Source organism: Quercus robur, chromosome 1 (assembly GCF_932294415.1).
Source record: "Quercus robur chromosome 1, dhQueRobu3.1, whole genome shotgun sequence".
Taxonomy (NCBI): Eukaryota; Viridiplantae; Streptophyta; class Magnoliopsida; order Fagales; family Fagaceae; genus Quercus; species Quercus robur.
This window is the reverse complement of record NC_065534.1, coordinates 11,861,071-11,874,732: the sequence shown is the minus strand read 5'-3', so window position 1 is coordinate 11,874,732 and position 13,662 is coordinate 11,861,071. Positions and strand designations below refer to the sequence as shown.

The window sequence follows — 13,662 nt, the reverse complement described above, 5'->3', positions numbered from 1 at the left end:
TAAAAGACAAAAAGAGTAACAAGGGTTTGGACTATTGGGTTCGTCAGATTTTGAGGGAGAGAACTCACCACTTAACTCGCCAACATCAAATTTTAGGGAAGAAGAGTCAACATTAATCGCTTTAGTCTCTAGATCAGTTCGTTTTCAATTTGGGTTTGGACAAATTAGGTTTGTCAAATTTTGTAGAAGGAAACCCGTCACTTAACTCGTCGGCGTCGAATTTTGGAGGAGAAAACCCATCATTGACCACCCTACTCACCAGATTGATCTGTTGTTAATTCAGGTCCAATTGGATTTGCCAGGTGGATTGGGTTGACTGGATCTATGGGCAGCCTTTTCTATGAGTAAGACCTTGAGTAAGCTTTTTGCATAGATCTAAATTTGGCTAACACATATTCAACATTCAGTCTAAGGGTCTGTTTGAGATTATCTTATTTTGCTAAAACTGAAAATTTTTTGCTGAAAGTACTGTTGATAAAAGTAAAAGTTAACTAAAATAGTACAGTGAGATCCATGAATAGTATCAAAAAGTGCAGTGAGGTCCATGAATAGTAAGGGTCTGTTTGAGATCATCTTATTTTGCTAGAACTGAAAATTTTTTGCTGAAAGTACTGTTGATAAAAGTAAAAATTAACTAAAATAGTACAGTGAGATCCATGAATAGTATCAAAAAGTGCAGTGAGGTCCATGAATAGTAACAAAAATAAGCTAAATAGTAAAATAAGCTGACTTTTTAATCTAGAGCCAAACACACACTAAACTGATTTTTTTTTTTTTTTTTTTAAGAAATAGTCTAAACCGATTTCTAAGCATATAATAGATTATGAATAATGATAGAAATACAAACTTATTCACAAAAAATTTTACAAACTTCTAATGTGATGAATGGTTTTTGGCAAATAAAAAAATGATGTTAATGGTGGGTCTAGATAAAAACCAATGAAAAATTGACCACATCAATAGTTTGTAAAAATATAATAAAATAGTTTGTGACTATAGTATTACTAATAGATTTTAGGCTTACCTACCAGTCCTAATAAATAATTAGGCAAGTCATAACGGCTGGTTACGGGTGTCTCTTGGTTTGTTTTTGTTTTTTTGAAGTCTAATTTTGTGAAAAACATAGTTTTCAGAACCGGACCGGACCGGAAGGTCGGACCGTAAAAACCGGGAACCGGGATGAAAACCGATTTTTAAGCCTAAAGAACCGGATTTTTTGTTAATTCCGTGAACCGCTAAAACTGGGGTTGGACCGCACAAACCGGTGAGAACTGTGCGGTCCAACCCCTTAGCAATTTTTTTTTTTTTTTACAATTTTATTCTACTTAATTAAATTATTCATCTCTTATAAGGAATAAAAAAAATTATAATTAAAATCCTTCAAAGATATTCAATTTTACTTAAAAAATTAATCATAAATTTTAATGTTTTCATGGTTATTATTTTATTTTATTAACTTTCTTATTTAATTATTAAATATATGCTTGAAAATCATTAAATTTCTCTCACATATATAGATATATTGTCAATTTTGCTAGTTTTATAAATTTAATATCTATATTTAGGCTTTAATTAATTATTAAATTAATTATGACGTCATCACGGTTCGACTCCGGTTCGATCTCAAAAACCTTGAACCTCTCCTTTTTATGGTTCAATAAACAGTCCGGGTCTGAAAACCTTAGTGGAAAAAGAGTTTCATAAAACGGATAGAATTATTTTCAATTGTCTAGCCATAAGTTCATTGAGCATTCAACGGAAGAAAAAAAAAAAATGGTTTACCAAATCTTGCAAATTCAGTTGGCTATTCATCTTCTCTTACTTGTCTTTTACTTTCTTTCTTTCGGATAGACACTTACGAATCATGACCTGTATTCCAAGATTAATAAAATTAACCGTCAAATTAAAATATCGATGGCGTTAGAAATTGACTTTCTTTGCCGGTAGGTTTAGGTTGCGCAGAGCATTTGACATCCTATTTTGTGCAGTCAAAAAGTTGAAAATGGACTAAGAAGCCACCTCTACATTGAGTTCATGTTATCTTCTTTCGAACCCACTCTTGCCAAAGACCAAGTCATGAATTCATCATTGCAAGTCAATTCGGTAATGTTAGCCGCCATTCATATGCTTTGACTGAGTATGAAACATATTTATCTAATTGGAACATAAACAGAACTTTTGAAAAGATTCAATTAGCATCATATACATGTGCTACCTAGATTAATTATAAAAATATATATATTATTTCAATAATATAAATAGATGGAAAAAAAAATAAAAATAACACAATTTGCTTTAAGGTATGCTGGAACACATGATTTTATGTCTGGTTTGAAAACGAATCCTACAAGACACCAAAAAAAAAAAAAAAAAAAAAAAAAAAGTCTAAAATACTGTAGTCTCAAATTATAAGTCAAAAGATCACAGTGCTCTTGGATTTGTTGGGGCTCTTGGATTGGTTGGGTAGTCTATGTATTCTTCTTGTGATTGCAGTGACTTGCCTACTTATATGGGCACTATGGCTGATTGATCGACCTGGTACAATTTACCCATTTTCCTTTCACAAAAATACTTTACAACTTCATTTTTTTATTTTTAACTTTTAGGGTCCATTTGGTTGAAGAAGTAGAAAAGCGAGAGAATAGAAAGTTGGGAGAGAATAAAAAAGTGGGAGGATAGAAGAGATTTAATTTTATCTCATTTGTGTTTGGTTGGGAGAATGGAAAAGTGGAGAAATTGAAAACTTATTTATTTGGTTGAGAAGAAAAATGAAGTTGATATAAATTTACAATTATGTCCTCATTAAATAAAACAAAAAAATAACACATTTTTTAGCAAAAAAAATTTTGTATGTGCAAGTGGACAGAAAAAAGAAACAACCGGTAAACAAAACAATTGGATGAAGAAAAAAAAAAAGGAAAAAGCTACTAACATGGACAAAGCCCATGTGCAAGTGCACATAGGCATTTTCGTCAATTAAGCAGTCTTATTTGCTTTAAGGTATGATGGAACACATGATTTTATATCTAGTTTGAAAACGAATCCTACAAGACAAAAAAAAAAAAAAAAAAGTCTAAAACACTGTAGTCTCAAATTATAAGTTAAAAGATCACGGTGCTCTTGGATTGGCTAGGTAGTCTGTGTATTCTTCTTGTGATTGCAATGACTTGCCTACTTTTATGGGCACTATGGGTGATCAATCGACCTGGTGCAATTTACCCATTTTCCTTTCACAAAAATACTTTACAACTTCACTTTTCTATTTTTTAACTTTTAGGGTCCATTTGGTTGGAGAAGTAAAAAACCGAAAGGATAGAAAGTTGGGAGAGAATAGAAAAGTGGGAGGATAGAAGAGATTTAATTTTATCTCATTTGTGTTTGGTTGGGAGGATGGAAAAATGGAGAAATTGAAAACTTATTTGTTTGGTTGAGAAAGAAAAATGAGATGATGGAAAATGAAGTTGATATAAATTTACAATTATGTCCTCATTAAATAAAACAAAAAAGTAACACATTTTTTAGCAAAAAAATTGTGTATGTGCAAGTGGACAAAGAAAAGAAACAACCGGTAAAAAAAAAATTGGATGAAAAAAAAAAAGGAAAAAGCTACTAACATGGACGAAGCCCATGTGCAAGTGCACATAGGCACATTTTGTCAATTAAGCAACCTCATTTGCTTTAAGGTATGATGGAACACATGATTTTATATTTAGTTTGAAAACGAATCCTACAAGACACAAAAAAAAAAAAAAAAAAAAGTCTAAAACACTGTAGTCTCAAATTATAAGTCAAAAGATCACGGTGCTCTTGGATTGGCTGGGTAGTCTGTGTATTCTTCTTGTGATTGCAGTGACTTGCCTACTTTTATGGGCACTATGGGTGATCGATCAACCTGGTGCAATTTACCCATTTTCCTTTCACAAAAATACTTTACAACTTCACTTTTTTATTTATTTTTAACTTTTAGGGTCCATTTGGTTGGAGGAATAGAAAGCAAGAGAATAGAAAAGTGGGAGGATAGAAGAGATTTAGTTTTATCTCATTTGTGTTTGTTGGGAGGATGGAAAAGTAGAGAAATGGAAAACTTATTTGTTTGGTTGAGAAGAAAAATGAGATGATGGAAAATGAAGTTAATATAAATTTACAATTATGTCTTTATTAAATAAAACAAAAAAATAACAATTTTTAGCAAAAAAATTGTGTATGTGCAAGTGGATAGAGAAAAGAAACAACCAGTAAACAAAACAATTGGATGAAGAAAAAAAAAAAAAAGGAAAAAGCTACTAACATGGACGAAGCCTATGTGCAAGTGCACATAGGCATTTTCGTCAATTAAGCAGCCTCATTTTCTCCCCATTTTATGGAGAAAACTTTTTGGTGAGCCTGAGAGAAAACATTCGGGTCCCACCACAAAATTTTCCATTCCCCCTCCCAACCAAACACCCTCCCAATTTTCTCTCTACTTTTTTCTCCTAAATCTTTCATCTTCCCTAAAATCCCTCCAAACAAACACATCCTTATGGTATGCTTGGTTGAGGTAAAATGATAGAGGGGGAGAGAGAATAGGAGAGAAAATGAGAGAGGAGGGTGTTTGGTTGGGGGAGGAGAAAATGGGTGTCGGGGAGAAAACTAGAAAGAAAAATGAGGAGAGAGTGGGTTTGATGGGAAATTACCCATCTGCCCTCCCCTAATTTAATGTTGCTTTTTTTTTTCTTTCTTTTTACTTCCTCTTTCTTCTTCTTTTTGGCTGGCATTGAACCTGACTTTGTTTTCTTTTTTCTTTTTTCTTTTTTGGGTGTTGTTTTCATGTTTCGTTCCTTCTTTTTTTTTTTTTTTTTTTTATATATATATATCAAATAGAAACTTATTATTATTATTAAATGAGTTCAAGTTACACCTAGTGTAACTTGACTAGAGTTACACCCATTTTAAACCATTGATTCTCATTAAATCTAACGGTTAGCAAAAGATTACCTCTCACATCATTAATATGTAATTATTATTTATCATGTCTAACTCATTTAAATCAAACTAGTAAGTTGCCCGTGTGATGCACGGATAATTTTATGATATTTTATATAAAATGGTTTTGGATAATATTGTACTTATATTATGAAGAAAAAGTAAATTAAAATAAAATAAAGAAACATATATATTTTAAGATATTAAAAATTAGTTTAGTAGCTTCACTTCATATTTGTAGCATTCTTAAGGTAAGATTAATTTTTGAAACCAAAAATAAGTGCAAAAGAGTAACGGAACCATGAAAATTAACTAATTTGTGTTGTGTTCACATATTTCATACCATGAAATGAAAGTATGCCCAACTCTCTGACTGTCTTCCACACTCATTAATAGTGCAACATTAAGATGTGGTGTGGGTAAGAGTGTATGTATGTGTTTTATAGATGATTTAAAATTAAATTATGGTAAAATATAGTTTTATATTGGCACCAAATATTTTCTCTACTTATGTACCCAAAACAAAAATTATCTAACCAAATAACCTAAGCCTAAATCATATTTAAGCCCCTAATTTAAAAAGAAAAAAGGAAAAAAAATTACCCATAGGGGTTTCGGCGTCTTGATAGTAGTGGGAGGCCAGTATAACGGAGATTGTGACCCCTCAGATTCCTATTTCTCTCTCTTTTAAATGTTTTGTTAGTCTCAGATATTTTATTTTGGTAATATATAGTGAAATAGTGCATTTTATTTAACAATCCACAACATTTTTGTGTTGCTTTATCTCTCTCCTGAGCCTTATCTAGTTAGTTATTACTATTAGTCCTTACTTTTTTTTTTTTTTTTTAAATACTAAAATAGTGGGTATGTTAAAAAACATGAAGAATAGAGAAATGTGTAATGTAAGTTTAGGCAATTAATGAGATAACAGTAAAGTAAGTTAATGTGATGAATTTTTAGGTAACAGTAAAAAAAACTTAATAAAAGAGGTAAAAACTTAATGAAAGAGGTAAGAAAAAATGATAAATGCAAAATTAGAGCGTCACTTGACAGAACCTCATGCACTCTCACATGAGGTCTCTGCTTTTATATATATATATATATATATATATATATATATGGTCTGTTTGGATTGAACTTATTTTTGCTGAAACTAAAAACTGAAAACACTATAGCAAAATAATTTTTAAATGTGTTAATAGTATCGTGGGACCCATGAACAGTGCATGAACAGTACATGAACAGTGTTTTTGTCCCTGCACAGTAAAACTTAATAAAAGAGGTAAAAACTTAATGAAAGAGGTAAAAAAAAAATGATAAATGCAAAATTAAAGCGTCACTTGACAAGACTTCATGCACTCTCACATGAGGTCTCTGCTTATATATATATATATATATATATAGGGTTTGTTTGGATTGAACTTATTTTTACTAAAATTGAAAACTGAAAACTAAAAACTGAAAACACTGTAGCAAAATAATTTTTAAATGTGTTAATAGTGTCGTGGGACCCATGAACAGTATGTGAACAGTATTTTTGTCCCTGCACAGTAAAATCACATGATTTTACTATTCACATGCAGAAGAAAAAAAAAAAAAAAAAAAAAAAAAAAAAAAAAAAAAAAAAAAAAAAAAAAAAACTGAAAACGTAAACGCATATATGAAATCGCCGGATTAAGTTGAATCCAAACAGGTACATAATAATATATATTGATTGATTCCCCACATTCACCGGCTCACTATTAATAATCATCTTCCTATCCATCAAGTAAATCACCTCGGCAAAGATTTAGGATTGGCATGCTATATTGATATCAGATGCAGCCGGTGGTTTCAAGAGGTTCATTTGAACAAGTAAATTCAAGCAAAACACCTCGGCAATGATCTCAAAATTATATACATTCGGGCAATATAATTTGATTCTATTGACCACCAATAGTCCAATACTCCAGTACAATGTGAATTTCAGTAATATATTCACCACCAATAGTCCACTATTAAATTTACACCAAAGAAGGAGGAAGCAAAAATAACTATTGATGAGATGTTTACAAACATTTTCTATTAATTTCAAGGTCCTATATTGTCTTCCAAATTGAATAGAATTAGAAATGGGCGGGGAGAATAAGCTTTTTTATATATATTTTTTAAATAAGTGGAAGATAATTATTAAGGAGAGAGAGGCGGTGAATGTGAGGGGATTTAATTAAAATGAGTTGACCTGTCAAATAATAATTACATATTAATGATGTGAGAAGTAGTCTTTTGGTGATTGCTAAATTTGTGTAACTTGAACCCATCTTTATGAGTAATTCTACGGTACCCCCAAAAAAAAAGGGGGGTACGGTACCCATTAATAGGTAACCTGCTACACTAGGTTACTTTTTTCTCACATTTGACGGTTCCATCCTCACATTGTGTAGTTCTAACATCACATGTGACAGTTCTTTTCTCACATTTGGTAGTTCCCTTACTTTTTTCTCACATTTGACGGTTTCATTCTCACATTGTGCAGTTCCAATATCACATATGACAGTTCTTTTGTCATATTGGGTGGTTCCCTTACTTTTTTCTCACACTTGACTGTTCCATCCTCACATTGTGTAGTTCCAATATCACATGTGATAGTTCTTTTCTCACATTTGGTGGTTCCCTTACTTTTTTTTTCACATTTGACAGTTCCATCCTCACATTGTGCGGTTCCAACATCACATATGACAGTTCTTTTGTCACATTGGGTGGTTCCCTTACTTTTTTCTCACACTTGACGGTTCCATCCTCACATTGTGTAATTCCAACATCACAAGTGACAGTTTTTTTATCACATTTGGTGGTTCCCTTACTTTTTTATCACATTTGACGGTTCCATCATCACATTGTGCAGTTCTAATATCACATGTGACAATTTTTTTCTCACATTTGGAGGTTCTCTTACTTTTTTTTCTCCCATTTGATTGTTCCATCCTCATATTGTGCGGTTCTAACATCACATATGACAGTTCTTTTGTTACATTGGGTGGTTCCCTTACTTTTTTCTCACACTTGACGATGTCATCCTCACATTGTGTAGTTCTAATATCACATGTGACAATTCTTTTTTCACATTTGGTGGTTCCCTTACTTTTTTCTCACATTTGACGGTTCATTCCTCACATTGTGCAGTTCCAATATAACATGTGACAATTCTTTTATCACATTTGATGGTTCCCTTATTTTTTTTTTTCACATTTGACGGTTTCATCCTCATACTATGCAGTTCCAACATCACATGTGACAATTCTTTTGTTACATTGGATGGTTCCTTTACCGTTTTCTCACACTTGACGAATCCATTTTCACCTTTTGTAGTTCCAGCATCACATGTGACAGTTCTTTTCTCACATTTAGTGGTTCTCTTACTTTTTTCTCACATTTGACGGTTCTATCCTCATATTATGCACATTTGACGGTTCTATCCTCATATGATAGTTCTTTTGTCACATTGGGTGGTTCCCTTATTTTTTTTTTCCACATTTGACGGTTTCATCCTCACATTGTGTGGTTCGAACATTATATGTGACAGTTCTTTTTTCACACTTAGTGGTTTCCTTACCTTTTTTTTTTACATTTGACGATTTAATCCTCTCATTTTGCAATTCCAACATCACATATGACAATTCTTTTGTCACATTGGATGGTTCCTTTACTTTTTTCTAACACATGATGGTTCCATTTTCACATTTTGCAGTTCTAACATTACATGTGACAATTTTTTTCTCACATTTGGTGGTTTCGTTACTTTTTTCTCACATTTGACGTTTCCATCCTCAAATTGTGCAATTCCAACATTACATGTGATAGTTCTTTTTTCACATTTGGTAGTTCCCTTACTTTTTTTTCTCATATTTGATGGATAACAGGGTGGAAAATGGCATTTTCCACCGTTTGGTTTCGGAGAGAAAAAAAAAGAGAGACAGAAAATGGGGAGGAAAATAATCCCTTCGAGCCCACACTTTTACCTCCCTATTTGGGAGGAAAAGATGTTGATGATGTAATTTACACAAATACCCTCACTTTGTTACCCTCACCTACTCCTCTCATTTTCCCACTATTATATTATACGGACATAATAGTCAATTTATATAAACTACATTTTTCATCCTCCCCTTTTTCTCTCCAACCAAACAAAAAAAATTTTCACCCTCCCACTTTTCCACCCCTCCAACCAAACACACATGAGGGAAAACCAAATCTTTTCTATCCTCCCACTTTTCCATTCAGCCTACTGATTTTCTATGCATCATCAATATATACTATAAAACCGAAGATGTATAACCTTATGTGCTCTCTAATTGTTCTTATGCAACATTTGCAACTTAATCATAGTTGTGTGTTTATTGTGGTGTCTAAGGTTGGAAATAAGGTGACTATACAATTAGCAAATTATGCAAAAAATCCAATACAAAGATTGTTGATAATTTTAAAATTTTCAATAAACACTTGAATTGAAACTACAGATTTAGTATGAAATAGTCATCAATCAAGGCTACTACACCAGGTTTTATGTTTTTTAGGCATTTTCATTAGATCCACGTGTGCAGAAGTGTCAAATGACTATGTCTGACATGAATATAATCACCCTAACTAAAGTGTCTATGCAATTTTGTTTCATAAAATTATTATTATATTTAGACCCATCTAAAACAAAATAAACATCCCAAAAATTTTCTACAATAACAAAAATTACCAATAGAAAAGGTAAAAACAATTAAGCATAATTGACTGATTTTACCAAAAACGAACAACCTAGTCTTTTTTTAAAAAATTATCAAAATAATTTTGTCATTGAGAGTTTAGTATATCGACCACAATGATAAGTGTGAGCCTCATTTGAGTCCGGAGAACCTCCACTAGCTAAGTCCAAAAGAGCCCTAATAGCAATGGAATGTTTTCATTGTTGAAGACTTATCGGTGCCACAAAGCATTTATCTCTCTCTCTCTCTCTCTCTGGATTTCGCAAAATTTATACAAACTCGTCATTCTAAAGCCATTTGGTATTTGTTCCTATAAAATATTGGAACGTGTAATTTGAACATAATTGGCTGTTAAAAGGAAGTGGGCCCTTAATGTGCATTAACATCTCCATTCCTTTCAAGCATTTGCAAACTTCCAAGAAACAAGCAGCAGCAAAAACAATTCAACATGTTATAGAATCATCACAAATACTAATGATTTTTCCAAGAATAATATTTCATTTATGAAGAGCTAACAATTTTATGACTTAAATCTAGGAGCAGCATAAATTCAACTTGCCGCCAATACTTTTTTTTAAAAAAACAAAATGGAACCACCTCATAAAGTTTGGTACAAACAAAAATCATTCCAGTATCAACCTTTGGCAACCAGCCAGGTAAACACGTAACTAATGTAGAGCAAATTTCAGAATAGCCTTAATTTCACATTTGGGGCCGACCTGAACCTAGCAGCTGGCCGATTAGATTAGTCACCTGGCAAAAACACAAAATAGCTTGCTTTTATTTCCATTACATGATGGTAATCGCACGCAAATCATAATTCATACGTGATGAAATACCAATTCCTTACACTAAATTACCACAAAACAAAATAGAACCAGCAAGCAACCCACACTATTCAAATACTGATGTCACAGAAAATCACATGTCTATAAGGTTAGGCCTTTCTAAAGCAACACCAAGGCTGCAAGACTTACACAGATATTTCTAAGCTAATGGCATGGTGCACAGAATTATCAGTATAACATACGCATTGATAAACTAAATAAAATAATGTGAAGGAAGCATGGAAGTAATGGATGATATAAAATTAAACTTAAGCCAGAAACATGATGGAGAGAATCCAATCAAACATCAAGACAACAAAATTCAAAGAAAGGCCAAGGGGAAAAATGAAACTTTTGGTGTGGAGGGGTCGAAGGTAGAAGAAACTGAAATATTGTATTTTTTTGTAACAAATCCAGTTCAAAAGAATATGACAATAGATGAGAGTCAGTCCACATTTAAAACATCTGCATTGCTCCTTATACAGGATATCTATGAGTAGCTTGAAAATATTTACAAACTTATCAAGCAAATTATAACATGGATATGACTTTATATCAATCAAATTATAACAAGAGACAAGAGAGTAATATAACAACGAGAAATTTAATCTACCCCCTCAAAAAAAAGTACATCAATCAAAAGTTTATACTGTGGGAAGTACTGTGTAAACCATATGTGAATATGATTGTCAACTTACATGCCAATATTTTGATACGCAACGATCAATGCAACTATTTTCACCCATATTTAGTTCAGACTCCTTGTACCTGAAATAATAAATGATAATATGACCAATTTGATACATTTTCTTTACATAAGGATGTCAAATGAGTACTTTCTGCAATTAATTAATATAGAGAAAGAATTACTGAACTTTGTAAAAAAAGTTAACTAGATTCTACAAAGGTGAATTCAAAATCAACTTAGAAAAGTTCATGCAAATTGCAGGAGAGAAATTAACACAAAGTTTTGTACCTTTTCTCAACGCACTTATTAAAACAAGTGTTTTTAAGCCTGATTCAGAAACAGAAAAAGGAAGCAAGTTAACCTCAATAAATATTTATCCTGAATGGAAAATCATAAACAATGCAATTTTATTCAAAATATATATCACTATGAGACATCCTCAACCATAGCAGTCCAATTCCCAATCTTAATCTAGCAAGTGAAAGCATTGATAAACGTGCTTACTATAGGGTAGTTTCTTTTTTGGTGGTAATTATGCACTTATCCTTTTTATAGGTGAGACCACACCTTAAAATGACATTGACCTAAATTCACAAAGTAATATTTCCAATCATGATGGTTAGTCGTTTATTCAGTATCATCTTGATTCAGAGTACCTCACCTCACCTAGGAAAAACCAAAGCTAAAATAAACTCTCAATGAGAAATAATGTTAACCTGATTTTTCACAGTAACTGGACTAAAAAAGAAAAAAGAAAAATAGTTAGCTAATCCTAATTTGAAAGTAATCACTAGGTTGAATCTGAAACTATCTGTGCAACGTCTGTTGTTGCTATTCAGAATTGGAGATGACCTTACCCTGTACTCTGTAATTGTTGCTGAGGTAAAGATGTCAGGGTTGCTATATCTTTGTCAAACAAACAAGTGGGTTTTGGTTTTTGTCTCTTGCTACATTCTCTTTCTCTAGGTGCAGTGCTGCTCTACAACTTCTGTGGTAATGTACAAATGCTTGGGGAGTCGGGGGCCAACTATTTGTTACTCAAGTTGAGAGATCGCTTTGTTACTGACTAATTCCCAGTTGAATCCTTGCCTTTGGCACCAACTGGCTCTATGCAGACCCACACTGCTAGAAAGTAGAAAGTAGAAACTAATGCTAAAAGAGGGACACAATTTTGATACAGGAGATGATCTAATTAGGAAGGCTATTTTTATTACAACTTCAATTTATGGTGAACATCATCCAGATAAAATATCTGCTCCTGAAAATTTGAGCAAACTCACCAGGCTTCTTTCAAATTCTAAATTTTAGAGAAACCAACTCTAAAATTGGAAACCAACTCTAAAATATAGCACAAACCAACACTAAAATTGGTGTTCTTACTGCCAAGGTGGTTGAAAAAAAAAATCTCCTAAGTCCATAGGTTCATAGTATCGTGTCCTCCCCACACTCCCAACCAAATCTAATCTTGTCGCAACTTATGGATAAGGGTTCCCACGTCTCACTCAAGTTTCATGTTTCGCATCCCAAACTCAAAAGTGTAAAGATTATTTGTTTTTGTTTTTTTTTTTTTTTTTTTTTGAGAAACCAGTTTGTGAGACAGACCGATTCTTTTATTAAAACATAAGAAAACTATGAACATCAACAAAGTAAGGGGGATAATGTCCCTAGGTAAGTCTTCAACCCAAACCTGAAGTTCTAGCCCAACCCAAGATTTCTTTGCCAAAGCATTGGCAACCTTATTACAATTTCGTTTCACATGACAGTAGTGATCCAGGCAATCAGTGGTGGACTATCAAGCCCTTCGGTGTAAATATTAATTTGTCAAATATATAAGAACCGAAACTCAAACAAAACAATAATAGCATAAACCCACAAAGTTTAGAGAAATAATATAAACCCATATCAGCGTTAATCATATGTGAAGAGAGAACCTGAAGATTGTGGGTGGTTCCACCGATTTAGAATGGCAGAAAAGAAGTGCCACCGAGTCGTACGGGAAGAGTTGAAGCGCCGCCGAGTTGGATTGGATATAAGTGAGCCGCCGATTTGAGGATGGATTGGAAGAGACGAAATTAGAGAGTGGCGCTGACGAGTTGGATTGGATGAGAAAAAGCGTTGCCGATTTGAGGTTGTGGGTATGCGGCTGTCTGGTTCTTGTATGATTTTAGCTATTTTGAGGGTTTTGTTTAGAGAGGCAAACTGAGACAAGCAGAGGAAGAAACAAACGTGAGAGGAGAAAAGTATGATTAATGTTATAATTTTTGGTTTATATATAAAACTTGTTTAGCCGGTAACCAAAACCCATTAAAATTTCATCAACGGACAAGATTAAAACAATATTAAATGAATGGTTCTGATTTAAGAGGGTACCGTGCCCCCCCTTTTTTTGGGGGGGTACGGTAGAATGACCCCATCTTTATTATTATTATTATTATTATTATTATTATTATTA

General features: G+C 32.8%; 1 protein-coding gene across 1 annotated transcript; it reads right to left on the bottom strand.

Moving 5' to 3' along the window:
* Nucleotides 1–10,129: 10,129 nt before the first annotated feature.
* LOC126721002 (uncharacterized) lies at nt 10,130–13,368 on the bottom strand (the record flags this gene model as incomplete). The annotated part of the gene is made up of 4 exons (XM_050423946.1): nt 10,130–10,448; nt 11,221–11,290; nt 11,499–11,537; nt 13,142–13,368. Coding segments are annotated over 4 exons (387 nt in total), but the record flags the coding sequence as incomplete, so codon positions are not given.
* Nucleotides 13,369–13,662: the final 294 nt, after the last annotated feature.